The sequence below is a fragment of the Dromaius novaehollandiae genome, chromosome Z (genome assembly GCF_036370855.1).
Source record: "Dromaius novaehollandiae isolate bDroNov1 chromosome Z, bDroNov1.hap1, whole genome shotgun sequence".
Classification (NCBI taxonomy): domain Eukaryota; kingdom Metazoa; phylum Chordata; class Aves; order Casuariiformes; family Dromaiidae; genus Dromaius; species Dromaius novaehollandiae.
In genome coordinates this window covers 47,183,902-47,197,482 of record NC_088132.1, presented here as the reverse complement: position 1 = coordinate 47,197,482, position 13,581 = coordinate 47,183,902, and the positions used below count along the sequence as shown (strand labels likewise).

Sequence of the window (13,581 nt, the reverse complement as noted above, 5' to 3'; positions counted from 1 at the left end):
GGGGGTGCCGGCCGGCGCGTCTATGGCAGCGCGGCCGCTTCCGCTTCCTGTGGCGAGGCGGCGGCGGGGCCCGGCCGCGCTTAGGCCGCGCCGGGCGGCTCGGGGGGCTGCGCCCGCGCCGGGCGGGACGGGGGGGCGCCATGCGGTCGCCGCCGCCGCTGCCCTGGCTCCTGGCGGGGCTGCTGCTGCTGGCTGCGCGGTGCAGGGGGGCGGCGGTGGCTGCCGCCTCCCCGCGCCCCACGGGGACGGCCGGCGGCGCGGCGGCGGAGGCCACGCGGAGCAGCGGCGGTGGCGGCCGCCTGGCCGAGGTGTCGGCGCCGCCTGAGCAGGGCCAGCCCATGACGCAGCGCGCCCTGTCCGTGCTTGTGCTGGCCAGCGCCGCCCTCATCGTCTACTTCGTGATCCGGACCGTACGGTGAGGGCGGGCCCGGGGCGGGCGGCGCGGCGGGGCGGGCGGCCCTGGGCGTGGAGCGGCGGCCCGGTCCTGGCGAGCCCCCGGCGCCGCGGCCTGGCTGCGCACACGCGGAGGGGGGGCGGTCGGGGCGGCCCCCGGCGTGGCGTGCAGCGACCTGCCCTGGCCCTTTCCCGGCCTCTCCGGACGGGCGTCCCGTAGCCCGCGCGAATTCACCTCTGCGCTCTTCGTGGTCTGCTCGGTTTTGCGAGTTTTTATCTCACCGGGCTGCTGAATTTCTCCCTCCTTTGCACTGAATTCTTTTTTTGAGTAAGTCTTTCCTTTTTTCTTAAGTAGGGGGCACTGAAAAAGCTTGTACTACCAGCAGATTTGCGTTTCTCCTTCAAACTATCAATTGCATAGCTGCATTTTTCATGCTCACAGTTACTTGTTATAGTAACAATAAATGTTTGTCTCCTTGTCTTATTGTCCTTGTGGTTCTTTTGCTGTCTCTCTTACCTTTCTAGGCAGGGCCCAAATGTGCAATTATGCGCAAGGTCTATGCATAAGACCTTAGTGCAATAAGGTCTCTGCATACTTTTTGTAGTAGCTAGGATAACTGATGGTTTGGGTGATGAGTACCTTCATCATGCTGATTCCAGAATGGTAGTGGGAAGCTGGTGCTCTGTATGGGGCACTTATTAAAACACACCATCTGAGTAAATGATGATAGCCTGATTTTTCCAGAGCTTTTATTGCTCAGGTGTGAGTAATCTTAAATCTTATTTTTATTAGATTGCCTTTCACTAATCCAATCTTGAAACAAGGTTGGCAGTAGCATATCTCAAAGGAAACTACACAATCTTTTAACCAAACGAAAATGGATAAGGCTACTCCTGGGAGTCCTATCAACTCCTGTTACTCCTAGCTATGGAATTTTGAGTTCTGAGTAGTCTTATGCAAAAGGCCAGAAAAAAAAATCTCATTGTAGAGGCTGGGCAAAGAACGCCTCATCTACTGCCATTATTTTCTGGATAACTGGCAATTATTTGATACTAAGAAGGTTACTATTCTGCATTTGAAAATAGAGTGCTGTCTTCTAGGTGCTGATGTAGAAAGGAAGGTTAAACCTCATAAATATGTTGTTGTTCTAGAATTCTGTGATATGTTTGATGAGATCCTGAACCTCTAATATGGATGCATTCTTATCGTTTGATTTCCACAGAGAAAATCAACTTTATCTTGATAATGTGAGTGTTTATGAATTGGAAGAAGAGAAACTGAACTTTACTGATTCTGTGAGCCAGATGAATATTTGTATTCAAGGCTGTAGCAGTGCTTTTTTCTGTGATTAATACATCCTTTATCTCTGGGGAGAACAGAGAATTAGATTCAAGGTGATGCTTTGTTTGTGTGTACATATATAATTTAAAAAAACCCTGATGCTTAAGTACCAGAGTTATGTAAAACTACTGTCTGAGAGCAACGTAAGCAACGTAATTCCTTCACACTAATTCTGATAAGCAGAATCCTAAACATGCATAGGGTGTATTTTGCCATGATATAAGCAATCCCATTTTACAGCAGAGATAAGATTGTCCGAGGTCAAAGCTTGTGCAGTGTGAAAACTCAATACTGTTGAAATGTAGAGTAACTCAGCTCTTGAGCTGCTAAGAGTGAACTTAATCTGCCCTACTTGTTATGAGGCTATTTCTTCAAACAAATGTAACTCTCTTTAGAGTTGTGTTCTTTTGCTTATGAAGTTGTTGTTCCTCGAAACTTTATTAATAGCTAGTTGCAGTTCTTTGTTTGAAGAGACATTTCCCTTAGAGCTTCAGTAGCATTTCATACAAAATTTGGAAAACAAATATGTAGTTGCCGTGAGAACTCTTAATTCAACTTTTTGAAGCCCTTTCAAACAAACTTTCTGAATAAGCACACTACTCCACAGCGCTGGAAACTTGAGAAAGTGTTTTTTTTTTTTTTTTTTTTTTTTTAATTATGAAAAGAACAATGTTAAAGCATCCATTCCATTTTATGTGCCCAATTAAGATTATGTCAAGTAAGTAGTTTAACAGTTTACAGGATTAGATGATAAAGCCCTGGTGCTTCAAGCATTCATGTGTTTAGTTTAAGTGTATGCATGATTGATTTTGGTAATGGGGCACAAAAATATTTACCAACTGGGTGCCAGTCCATTCTGGGTTTGATACAATTCTGAGAGCTGCACTTCATAACTTTTTCTGGTTGGAAGTGCTTGGCTTAAACATTCAAGAGAGATCTATAGTAAGCAGTGTCTGTCACAAAGCTCTCTGTGTGCCTAGAGAACTTTCTGAAGAAATGTTTTGGTTTAAACCTCGAGTGTTTGTAAAGCATACTCATGAAGGTTGCTTATTCAAGGTAAAGGATGTTGGAAAAAACTTATTAAACATTTGTTTTCCTCTTTCATATCTTTTGTGTGACGTTGAGCAAAAAAACCAAACAAACACTTTCCACCTTTAAAAAGAAAACCCCCAAACTTGCACTTTGTTTTTTGAAAGTAAGCTATTTTTTTTTCTTTGCTATTGCTTATTTTTTCTTTTCTGTTGCAGACCACTTGCCTTGTTCTGTATTTAGGAGCAAGTGTATGCTCTCAGTTCTTCAGTCTTTTTGAGTTGATGGGAAAGCACAAGTGTAGACAATGAGATGAAACAGCTTTTTTTTCCTTTTTAAAGAATTGTTTTAGTGTGTTACTTGATTTGGCATGCTAAGTAAGACTTCCAAAATATGTTCCAGTATGAATTGTGTATCATGGTTGTAGGTTTCTAGGAGGTTATTTATTATGCATTTTGGAGGGTAATCACTGAATTCCTTTAATGGGTATAAAACCTGTAGCTTGTGATTGCCTTGCCCAGAAGAAAGACTGAGTTAGCTTTCAAGGAATAACTTTGAGAACACATTTTTTTGTAATTGATGTAGTTTATAATTCAGGAAAAATCGGTTTAGTTAAAAATATGCATTAAGGGGGGATGTGAATTAGCTATGCAGTATTTTGTAGCACATGGAGTGAAAAAACCTCAGTATTGAAATTTCACTACAGTGGATTGTCTCTGGGACAGTTAAACCTCAGTTCTCGCCTACAGACCATTATCAAACTCTTAAATAATATATTTGCTGAACTAAAAGCATTTCTCATAGGTTATCCTCCTATATGAAAGTAGTCTGTCTTTGGAACTGCTCATCAAAAATGTTAAGGGTTTCACTTTTTAGAAGGCATGTAGTGATGCATAAGTAATATTTGTGTTTGTATTGAAGTGACTGGAGGGGTACAATTCCCTTAGCAAGATTTTGTTTAAAGTCTCTATGACTTGCACCAAGGGTGTCCTTGTACCTAGACAAGTTGGGTAATGTCATATAGCTTATTTGTTCTTATGTGTAGGTGAAAATGATTATGGGAAGATGTCATTCTGTGCTAACATTTCTTTTTAGGGTGAGGAAGGCTTTAGCATTAAGATATATCTATGCTAAGCTTGCTGTTGTCAAAGAATATGTCATATATTGTGTGTATAATTGAGATTGGAACTCTATATGTGTTTTGTGTTTCCTGGTCAACCTTTTATTTGCCCAATTTAAGTAATTGTTAGATCAGTGCTATTATACTTGTTGGTCGTCTTTTAAGAAAAGGTACTGTCAATAATCCTCTTAGAGCAAGACTTGATTAACAACACTAATAAAGTATGACTTTATTCCAGCCTTTTTAACATTTGGTTCATTTCTTGAATTTGCATGGCGAGTTGTAGAGTGAGGAACTCCTGAAGTTTTTAGAAAGCAGTTACAGTCTAGATCTAGATGAACAGAACTAGCTTCACTGCCTGCTTATTAGCATTAAAAAGCTATCATATATGAGAAGAAAATCCATTCTCTCTTTTTTTTTTTTCCTGGGTTTTTCTCTAATGCATACAGTGTTCTTCACTCTGTCACAGTCTAAGGAGGGAGTAGATTGTTTCAGGCTACACTTGCATCCCCGTTATTCAGGGTTTCCCTAAAAGAAGGTGGATGGTCTGTGGAGGCTGCTTAAGTTGCAGCAGCCTATAAGCATCCATTATCCTGCAAACCCCGTAACACTGTTCTGCGCAGAGAGTACATGGCAGGATTCTTAGAAAAATACTTTCCACAGGTACTATGCTAAGTAGATTTTCTGGACTGAGTTAAGGACTAGCATTGCTGTGACTCTTTCACTTTGTATCAGACTGAGGTAAGAATCCTTTTGAACTGCATTCTGGCTTGAACAAAATTTGCCTCTTCTAACTGAAGTAGTGTTTGACACGGAAAATTCCACGTTTTCCTGAGATATGCATCGGTGTGTTGATACACAACTCAGTCAATGACTGGAAAAGACTTTGCCTTAAAATAAAAATTCTTTGACTTAGATCTACCTTCTTGCTTTTTGTTTTTAATGATTCTCCCGCCACTATTTGGTGCAGACATTTTCAGTAGAGGTTTGTACTTGATGCATTAATGAGCTTTCAGAAATCTTATGGTTATGTAATTGAGAATACATTTTTGTACAGGAAATTTTTGGGGTCTAAGCTAACATCTAACTGCCTAAGATGAGTGAAGATTTTGAAATTTCTGTCTACAGTCTTTTTTGGAACTGTACTCACCCTCACCCTGCAAAGACACATGTCTAAATAAGGTGTGGCCTATTAAAAACATCTGTGCTATCCTTTTAACTTTAGTCTTTCGACTAATCTGTAATTAAGTTGTTTTCATATCGCTAGTAATTGTTAGCAGTTTCTCAAGAACATTCATCTGAATCTAGAAATTCAGGACAGGCCAGTGATGATAATTTTGTGTTATTTGCAATATGGACTTTTGCTATCACTGACTTAAGGTTGTTCTGAACTTGCAGTAGAACTTACTACTATTTTTCCATAATGGAATGAAAAAGAAAGTTCTCTAGTGAGATTGACAGAAAGATTTTGACTATACAAATAGCATGAAATGCATTTCCTTCATTACTGTTATATTTGTGTTCAAAATAGTTTCTAGTCTGTTAGAATATCCAAGAGCGTTTGTCCTAGTACTGATTGTGTAGCTCCTAACTTTAAAAACAAAATAACTCCCCCAATATTTATATGAAATATAATTTTATTTTTAATCACACTTTCTTCTTAGAGTTTCAAACTTTTTTTCTACTTGATACTTTGTATTACACAACTTCTTTTCTACTGTGAGGACTAAAGGCCAGATAAAGAAGAATGAATTTGAGCTTGAATTGAAAGGTGAAATTTGTGCATCTGTCTCTGTCTGATTAGCCTTAGCTTTTAACAATAAAGTTAGGTACTTTGAGTTCTGCTGCAGCGCATGTCTGGCAGTCTTAGCGTTTTGGCACAGTGGTTGTAGCTGTCTGAAATCAGGGTTGAGGGTGGAAGAAATGAACGTGATTTCTTTCTATACCATCTGAAGTTGGAAAACTTTGAGGAGAGGCTTGGATTTTACACCCTGCTCCATCCTAAAGCAGTTAAATATGTTTCTCAGTTCCAGAAGGAGATCTTATTTACTGGGGTGACTGCTGTTGTGTGTCCTTTTGAGGTTGCATTTGTTTGTAAAGGTTGATGCTTCCCCTAGCCACACATGAAAAGAAGGAATCCTTTAAGAACGGGCAGAATTCAGGACAGAATCTGAAGCTGTGAATCGAAATCTCATATCAGTATCTCGTATAAGGTGGTTTAGAGTTGTGCCACAGTGTAGGGCAGAGAGGTGATTTTACGTAGTCCTTCTTTGGTTATTAGCTCTGAAGTATCCAGTATTCACGTTCTTGAATGTTGTGAATACCTTTCATAGGCACCTAGATTGGGTTTGTAAATTCTGCTTCTGGAGTTTCTAAAAGTAAGTTTTGCAGTTACCAGTGTTTCATTGAACTTAGCCCTAAATGCCTAGCAAACAACTGTTTTTTAAAATAACTTGTATTGTTTTTCAGTCTAATAGCTTTCACCTAGCTGCTGTTTTCCAAGTATACACTAGCTGTAAGTGACTCTACTAAGCTTTCTGTATAGCAGACGCCTTTGCGTGCTGTGTTGGTGATCTGAGCTCCTGATCCTCAAAGACTTGAGCAATGCATATAGAAGTAGTTCTGTGGAGCCAAATGGATCTGCTCAGTGTGCTTATGTGGGACCCAAGCTCGAATAGAGAAGCCGCAGAATGTAGTAAGAAAAGCAGATGCAGACCCACTGATCTGTGATAAACACTGCATCTTAATCTTAAAAACATAAATCACTTCATCTTCCTTCTACAACAATACTCTACATGTTTGGTTTTTTTTTTCCCCAAAGTGTGGAAGAGTCCTCCTACAGCTGAGGACATGAGGCTGAGTATGGCAGAGCAAATAGCCAAGAAATAGATACATGAATTTTAGGTTTTGAAGTTAAGAAATTGACTTCTGTTGGTTTCTTGATTGCAGTAGCAGTGACCTTGATGGACACTGAGTATCTGCTGGATGTCATTAGGTTTTTCATTGTGACTTTGTCTGAAAAAGCTTATTCTGCCCATGTGTCTTTTTTTCCTTCAAGGATTTGTTGTGTTTCACACTTCAGGTCAGACTTTTAAATAAGTTGGCATATAGTGTAAGAGTACATTCATAGATAAGCAGTGCTATTAATACAAGATATTTATTACTCATTTCTCTACAAAAGAGATCTTTGGGTTTTGCAGATTCGGTGCTGCACGTTACTACTATCGCTATTTACCATATGGATGGTTTGACTCAATTAAAAGTAATGAAACTTTATTACCACTTGTGAAGCCTTTTATAGGTATAAAGTTAAAACATGATGAGAGCAATGGCTTGTTGCATCTCTGCTGCAGTTCTGTTCAATTTCTGTATCTGATTCACACTGCTTCTTCCATAGAGAAGCATAAAACATCTAGAGAAGATGTAAAAATACAGTTTTCCTCATTCTCTAGGATCTCCAACAAGTATGCTTACCTGGCATTTGTGTTTATCTAGCAAGTGCCTGTATAGCCTTTTTGTATTCACTGCAGTAGTAGTGTATAAAATTGCAGGTGACATTCTTGTTGGCCTCAATCATTTCTTGTAAATTCTTGACCTCTAAATTTCACCAAGCTAAGAGTGCACACTTTACATACCCAATTTTATTTTTAAATATGGTCAGTATCAATGTATTTGTATTTTAAGGAACAGTTTTCTTACATTATTGGAATAGAAAGTAACTGAGGATTTATAGAACTTAAATGTTTTAAAATACATTTCAGACTCAGAAGACGAAACAGAAAGACACGGAGATATGGAGTTTTGGATACAAACATAGAAAACATGGAGTTGACTCCGTTAGAACAAGATGATGAAGATGATGATACCACGCTATTTGATGCGAATCATCCTCGAAGGTTTGTATATAGAAGCTGAGTGTATTTCTAGTAATAGAAGTGAAGGAGTGTGGATGAGGAGCAGTTTCACTGAGAAAGCTCACTACTGTGTTACATATGCATGTAGTTGGAGAAGAGCTGTCAGGATCACTTGAATTTTAAATGGGCAAGAATTTAGTGGGCAAGAAGGTAAACTTAGTACTTCAGCTACTCTTGATCTACTGGAGAACACCATTTTTCTTCAGCATGTGAGTCGCAGAGAAATGGAGAGGAAGGTAGGATGTTTGTGTTACAAACACAGTGTCATTACTGAAACTTTTCTTGAAGTCCACTGCTAGTTTTTACATTTCTTTTATTCTTTTTCTTTTTGGAGGCTCCTCAGTTCTTCCTGTGCATTCTCTCCTACCAGTTCCACTGCCAGCAACTTCGTTCCACTTTCTCTTTGCTGAAGTAAACAGCAGTTGATAATGATCCTGCACTAAGTTTTAGATTTGGTGTTGCTATGCAGAAAGGTTCATATTTTTTAGTCACACTCTGAAACTATATAGATACAGGAAAAATTTCTTATGTCTTCTCACACTTAAATATTGGGATCTGTTTTTTAAAAAAAAATCTTAGAAACTTATTTTTTGCAGATGTGAAGATTTTAAACTTTTTAATGTTATGTTTCTTATGTGTAGATAAGCTGTCAAGTTTAAATGCATCTGTCTTTGTAAATTCTGAACTTTTTTCTGTTCAAAAACTCTTTGAATTGAGACAAGATGCTTTTTAACTCTTGTCAGCTCCTCTGGGATTTGGAATTGCAATTCAAACTGAGTAAGTCCAGCAGGCTGCACATACAGAGATACTAGACTTGATAGCAGAATTCTTACACTTACATTTGAGGGGGAAAATTTACTTTAATGAAAGTAATTTATAGTAGAAATATCTATCATGTATCTAGTATTACTGCATTTGGCATTAGAGATAGGTCATGTCACATCATTTGTGGTGTGAAGAAAAGCATTTTCCCTTAAAAAAAGAAAACTCTAAATTGCTTAAGAAGCAATCATAGTCATATGCTATAGTCATATCACAGCTTATGATGTAGCTAAAGCGTGTAAAGCAGATACTGTTCTTATCTGCTTTATGTACTTTAGTTACTTGGGTATTTCATTCTTGTCTTTGGGATGAATGAGGAAGAAATGAAAGTGGAAAAACTAAGGATAGAAGCATGGTTTAGACTGAGGTGTTTTGTTTTTATTTTATTTTCCCCATTTTGTTACACAAAACATGTCCACGGGTGATGCTGGGGTATATATATATGCATCATTAACTGCCCCAAACAGAAAAGCTGTAGAATGCAAAACCAAAAGAAAGAATCTTGACAGCTTCTAAAAATCTAAACAGGACTGCACCAAAGATCCTAACTATTATGCCTTTTGAAGAGAGTAGAGAATATTTTATTTCCCCTTAAACTATCTTGGAAACTCATTGTTATTGGACTGACTAGAAGCTGATGCTTATCTCATAGGTTGTGTTATGGTTTGCCCTACTTTCTGTCTCAGTACAGATTTTGTCAAACTGTGCCCTGACTTAATGTTTTTGCTGCTACAGTTTGTTTTTAGCTTTTGTTGAAATTCATTTGCTTTATGTTTAAGAAATTAACTTACATTAAAGCCAGCTCCTTACAATGACAGACAGCAGACTTTGAACTGCGCTTGCCCTCAGTTGTGATATCTAACAAAATTTTCACTTTATGATGTAATGTTATAGTTTGAAAAAACTGTCTTGTTTTCAAAATACTCAGTCTCTCTTTAAATGTAAGTACTTAAGTACTACAGGGAATCATCACTTAGTTTAGCTATACCAAACAATGTGGAAGTATTTGAAAGAAAATTTTCGATCTAGTCGCTTTCAAGAGTAGTCCTCTAGAATGCCAGGTAGTATAAGCAGTTCAAGTACATTAGCAGTGTTTTATTTGTCTGATACAGCTACTGTCAGATAAATCAAGCATTTATGTTAATGGATACTAAAGTGTGTAAATAAGTAACTATCTCTTTGTTGAAAGAGCTTCTTCTAAATATGTTGTATTTGATTTAAAAAGAAAACATCTGTTTCAGCGGGTGAAACAAAACCTGATATATTGGTCTGAGTCATAGCCCTGAAAAAGTGGTGGTGGGAGGGGGAGTGGAATGTAATGTTTGAACATGTTATACCCTGGAGTAAACATATAAATAGATGTAACCTATAGCATAGGCATACATTTAGTTCTGTCTGGTGGGGCTGTGAAAAGGCCCAAGGTTTCATATGTTGACTTGCAGAAGAGCTGGTAATGTCAACTTCTGAGTCAAACTCTGCAAGAACAGGATTTGTATCAGAGTACCTAACCACACTTGCTTTCAGCAAATGTTTCTGTTAACTTGTTGAGGGAAGCTGACTAAACAGAACTGAAAATCTTCAAAAGAGAATGACTATAATAATAGAGAAAGAAAATGTTACTGTTTCAGGATAGCTCAAAAAGTGCTTAAGTGATCAAAATCATTGTTTTGGTAGTAGGAGCTTGAGAAAATAAGTACTTCCAGTTATGTTTAATCAATACGAAAAAGTGAATGCACATGGTATGTATACTGAGAGCTTGCTGTGTTCTCCTGTACAGGGAGAAGCTCTCAATTTTACAAGTTAATTTTTATCTTGAAAAGTGTTTTTGTGTATGAGAAAAACAGTGCTGGACAATGTCAGTCCTTCCCATAGATGTTTGGGTGAACTGCTGGCTGAAATGCTGTCCAAACCCTACACAGTGATGGCATGGAGAGAGAAGTTTGAAAACTAGCATAAAGTACTTTAAAAAGAAATTTAAAAAATCATGATTGGATTGTATTCTTTCCCTGTTAATTTCTTTCCCCTTGTTGTAACTAAATCTTTTGCAAATCCATCCTTTTAGCCATCTGCATTTAAGCTCAATAATCTGTTTTCATATTATTACCCAGCCAGAATGACCAAAGGGAGTACAAAATGCATAAGGACTCAGACACACTGAGGACAACTTGATGATAATGATATTTGAATATTCTTAGTAGATGTCATTAAGCTTTGTCCTGATGTTTGCAAAAATTCAGAGCTTTTTTTAAGGTAGCGTAAAGATGCAGTCAGGCTTAGAGCAACTAATCGGAGAATAGCAAGAGGGTCCTTGGTTATTGAGTTCAGTCCCTTGCTGCCATAGGCAACCAATGTTGCAATTTTGCTTAACTGCAATCAAGAATGAGCTTATTCAGTTCATAAGTTTCTTGCACTCATTACTCATAATGGAAGGCATTTCAAAAGCTAACCACCAGTCACAGAAAATTAGGCTTCTAATCTACATGTTCTGGTCAGTTTATATGCATTTGTTACATGTAACGAATTATATAAGCATTGTTATATATACTAACAGTTGTCTTTTTTTCCCCTTCTTTCTCTATGACCTGTTTATATACTGCAGTAGTATCTACTCTGCTTTCACTTTTCCTGACTAAACCAAGATCTTTATTTAAGGTGATAACTGTACAGCACGGTCTGTTAGAGATTTCTATAGGCTAACTTTGAGTTAGCTGCAAAGTCTATGACTCTTCACAAGGCTGGGCAGAGACACTGACTTCTTACCTAAAATCAGTATAGCAGTATCAGTATATTGTTGTGCTGATATGGTTATTACTTCTAGTTTTGTTACTGTTTCTTTCAGAGCTCTATGAAAAATCTCCAGTGTCCTCTGCTGCAATACAGATGTAACTTAAGTGTCCCCTCGTTGTCCTCATCATCCATGTAGCTGTTCTCTGTGCTTCTTTTCAGTTTGAGGCATCTTACTTGGATATCATTGTTGTTCAGTGACATATTACTACATATCGAAGTTTGAAATTCTAATCTTTGGTTTCCCACTATGCAGCATAGGCTATATATTAGTTGAGGTAGAGTATCCTAAGATCTCATCTTTGTTTTTCAAAGTGGTCTCATACTGAAAATTTATAGTCCTCATTAGATCACTACATGTGCTAAGTACTTGCTGTACTGCAAGGCACAGGGTGAAGCATATATTATGTGCGACTTGGTGTTTGTGATAGCATTCTGGTTATGTAATGTCACCAAAGCTTGAATAGGTACTCAGGAGCTTTGAAAGTTCATTGGGCTTTAATCTTTTCATTATTCTTAAAGATTGTACATCTTAAATATTTGGATTTAAAAAGTTTTTTTAAAAAATGTGGGATTAGAAGTCTAAATTAAACTTTTATTTTACTGCACATATCTATTCCCTGTCTAACCTCTTTCAAAAATATACAGCATGGAAAGCAATTTTTGAAAGTACTTGCACATGCTTGCACTCTCTGAGAGAGCAGTCTAAATGAATGCTGTTTCATGACAATTTGCCTCACTTCATTAATATCATAACTACAGTTTTACACAGGTGACTTGAATGAACAAAATGTTGTGCCTCTGCTTTTTTGTCTTAAACTTTGATCTTTAAAAGTGTATGCTAAAGTTTCACTTGAAACAGGGCATTTCAGATTATTGCATATGTTTCTTCTGTTGCAGATAAGTACGTGCCTTTCAGTGAAAGAACTTAATCATGAAACCAGAGAAAGAGACTACTCCATAGGAGGAATAAGAACCAAAATAGCAAGGGGGTATGGAATTTGGGGGAATAATTTAAATTGTGTATATTATGGCATCCTTAATTTGTTGCAATAAATACTGTACCAATTTGTTGTACCTTTTTGTATATATATGTAGAATTCTAAATGTAAAGCCTAAGGAGCAAGTGTGCACTAAAATCAAAACCTATTTGGAAGCAAGATTACTTCTAAAACAGGGTATTTTTTGCTTGTTCTAAATCTTGTATGCCATAAGTGTGGTATACACTTTTTTTTCTACAGTAACCTGGAATGTTAACTAACTTTTTGCTGATGTAAAATTGTAAGTAAATGTAAGTAGCATAGCCTCTGTGAACTCTTCATTATTGTTGGAACTTGATTTTAGTTGAGGAGATGCTTTACCCTTTACAAACAAAAAGCCAGACTACTGCCTTTTGTGTTAAGATTTTTTTAAAACTAAATTAACATGTTGTATGTAAACTAAGTGTACAAATAAAAATGTTTACAATGTTCCTAGCACTTAGCGTCATACTTCAACCGTTTATTGATATTAAGGATATGACTGATGTGATCTTGTTACACACAGTAATGCAGCACATTTGTGCTGTTAAAATTAGTGGTTACAACCATACAGTCAATTAAGTTCCGAGGGCCATCTTCAACTGGTGTGAGCAGACATTGCTCCACTGATTCCAGGGCACTACTGGCGTATGCCACATGGTGTCAGTGTTCAGTCCTATGGTCAACATAGGGCTCAAGCCTTCATGTAAGCTTGTTTACTCTTGTACTGTATTTGAAATATAGAACAAATAATACACTTCTGCCATCACTCTAAAATGAAAAAGTTACAGCAGAAGCAGCTGTTAATGTGAAATGTGTGATTAAAATCTACCTTAATGCAGTTGCCATTCAGCAGTTATGTTTTTTAGCTAACACCATAAAACTTAATTTGTAAGACCAAAAGTTTTGGGATTTTTTTTTTAAAAACTGTATCATAGTTTCCACAGGAGTTCTGCTGTGCAGATTAAATGTTCAAATTCTAGTTCACTAGTATTACTGCATAGCTATATTAATTCTGTGTGTGTATGTATATATATATATATAGTGTATGTATATATATATATATAGTATCAAGGTATAGACTTGCAGTATTGGTGGACCTGACTGTTTCCTGAAAGTTCCTGTGATACGGGATATGGGGGAGGGGGATTATCTTCC

The 13,581-nt window shown here is 37.8% G+C and overlaps 1 protein-coding gene across 1 annotated transcript; it reads left to right on the top strand.

Moving 5' to 3' along the window:
* LOC135324662 (membrane protein FAM174A-like) lies at nt 1–12,882 on the top strand. Its single transcript, XM_064501380.1, has 3 exons — nt 1–415; nt 7,646–7,780; nt 12,305–12,882. The coding sequence occupies exons 1-3, from the start codon at nt 141–143 to the stop codon at nt 12,306–12,308; spliced, it is 414 nt and encodes a 137-aa protein (XP_064357450.1). The 5' UTR covers nt 1–140; the 3' UTR covers nt 12,309–12,882.
* Nucleotides 12,883–13,581: the final 699 nt, after the last annotated feature.

Coding starts and splice junctions, on each gene's coding strand:
- LOC135324662 (XM_064501380.1), top strand. CDS start 141: ATGCGGTCGCCGCCGCCGCTGCCCTGGCTCCTGGCGGGGCTGCTGCTG. Junction 416..7,645: donor TTCGTGATCCGGACCGTACG/GTGAGGGCGGGC, acceptor AATACATTTCAG/ACTCAGAAGACGAAACAGAA.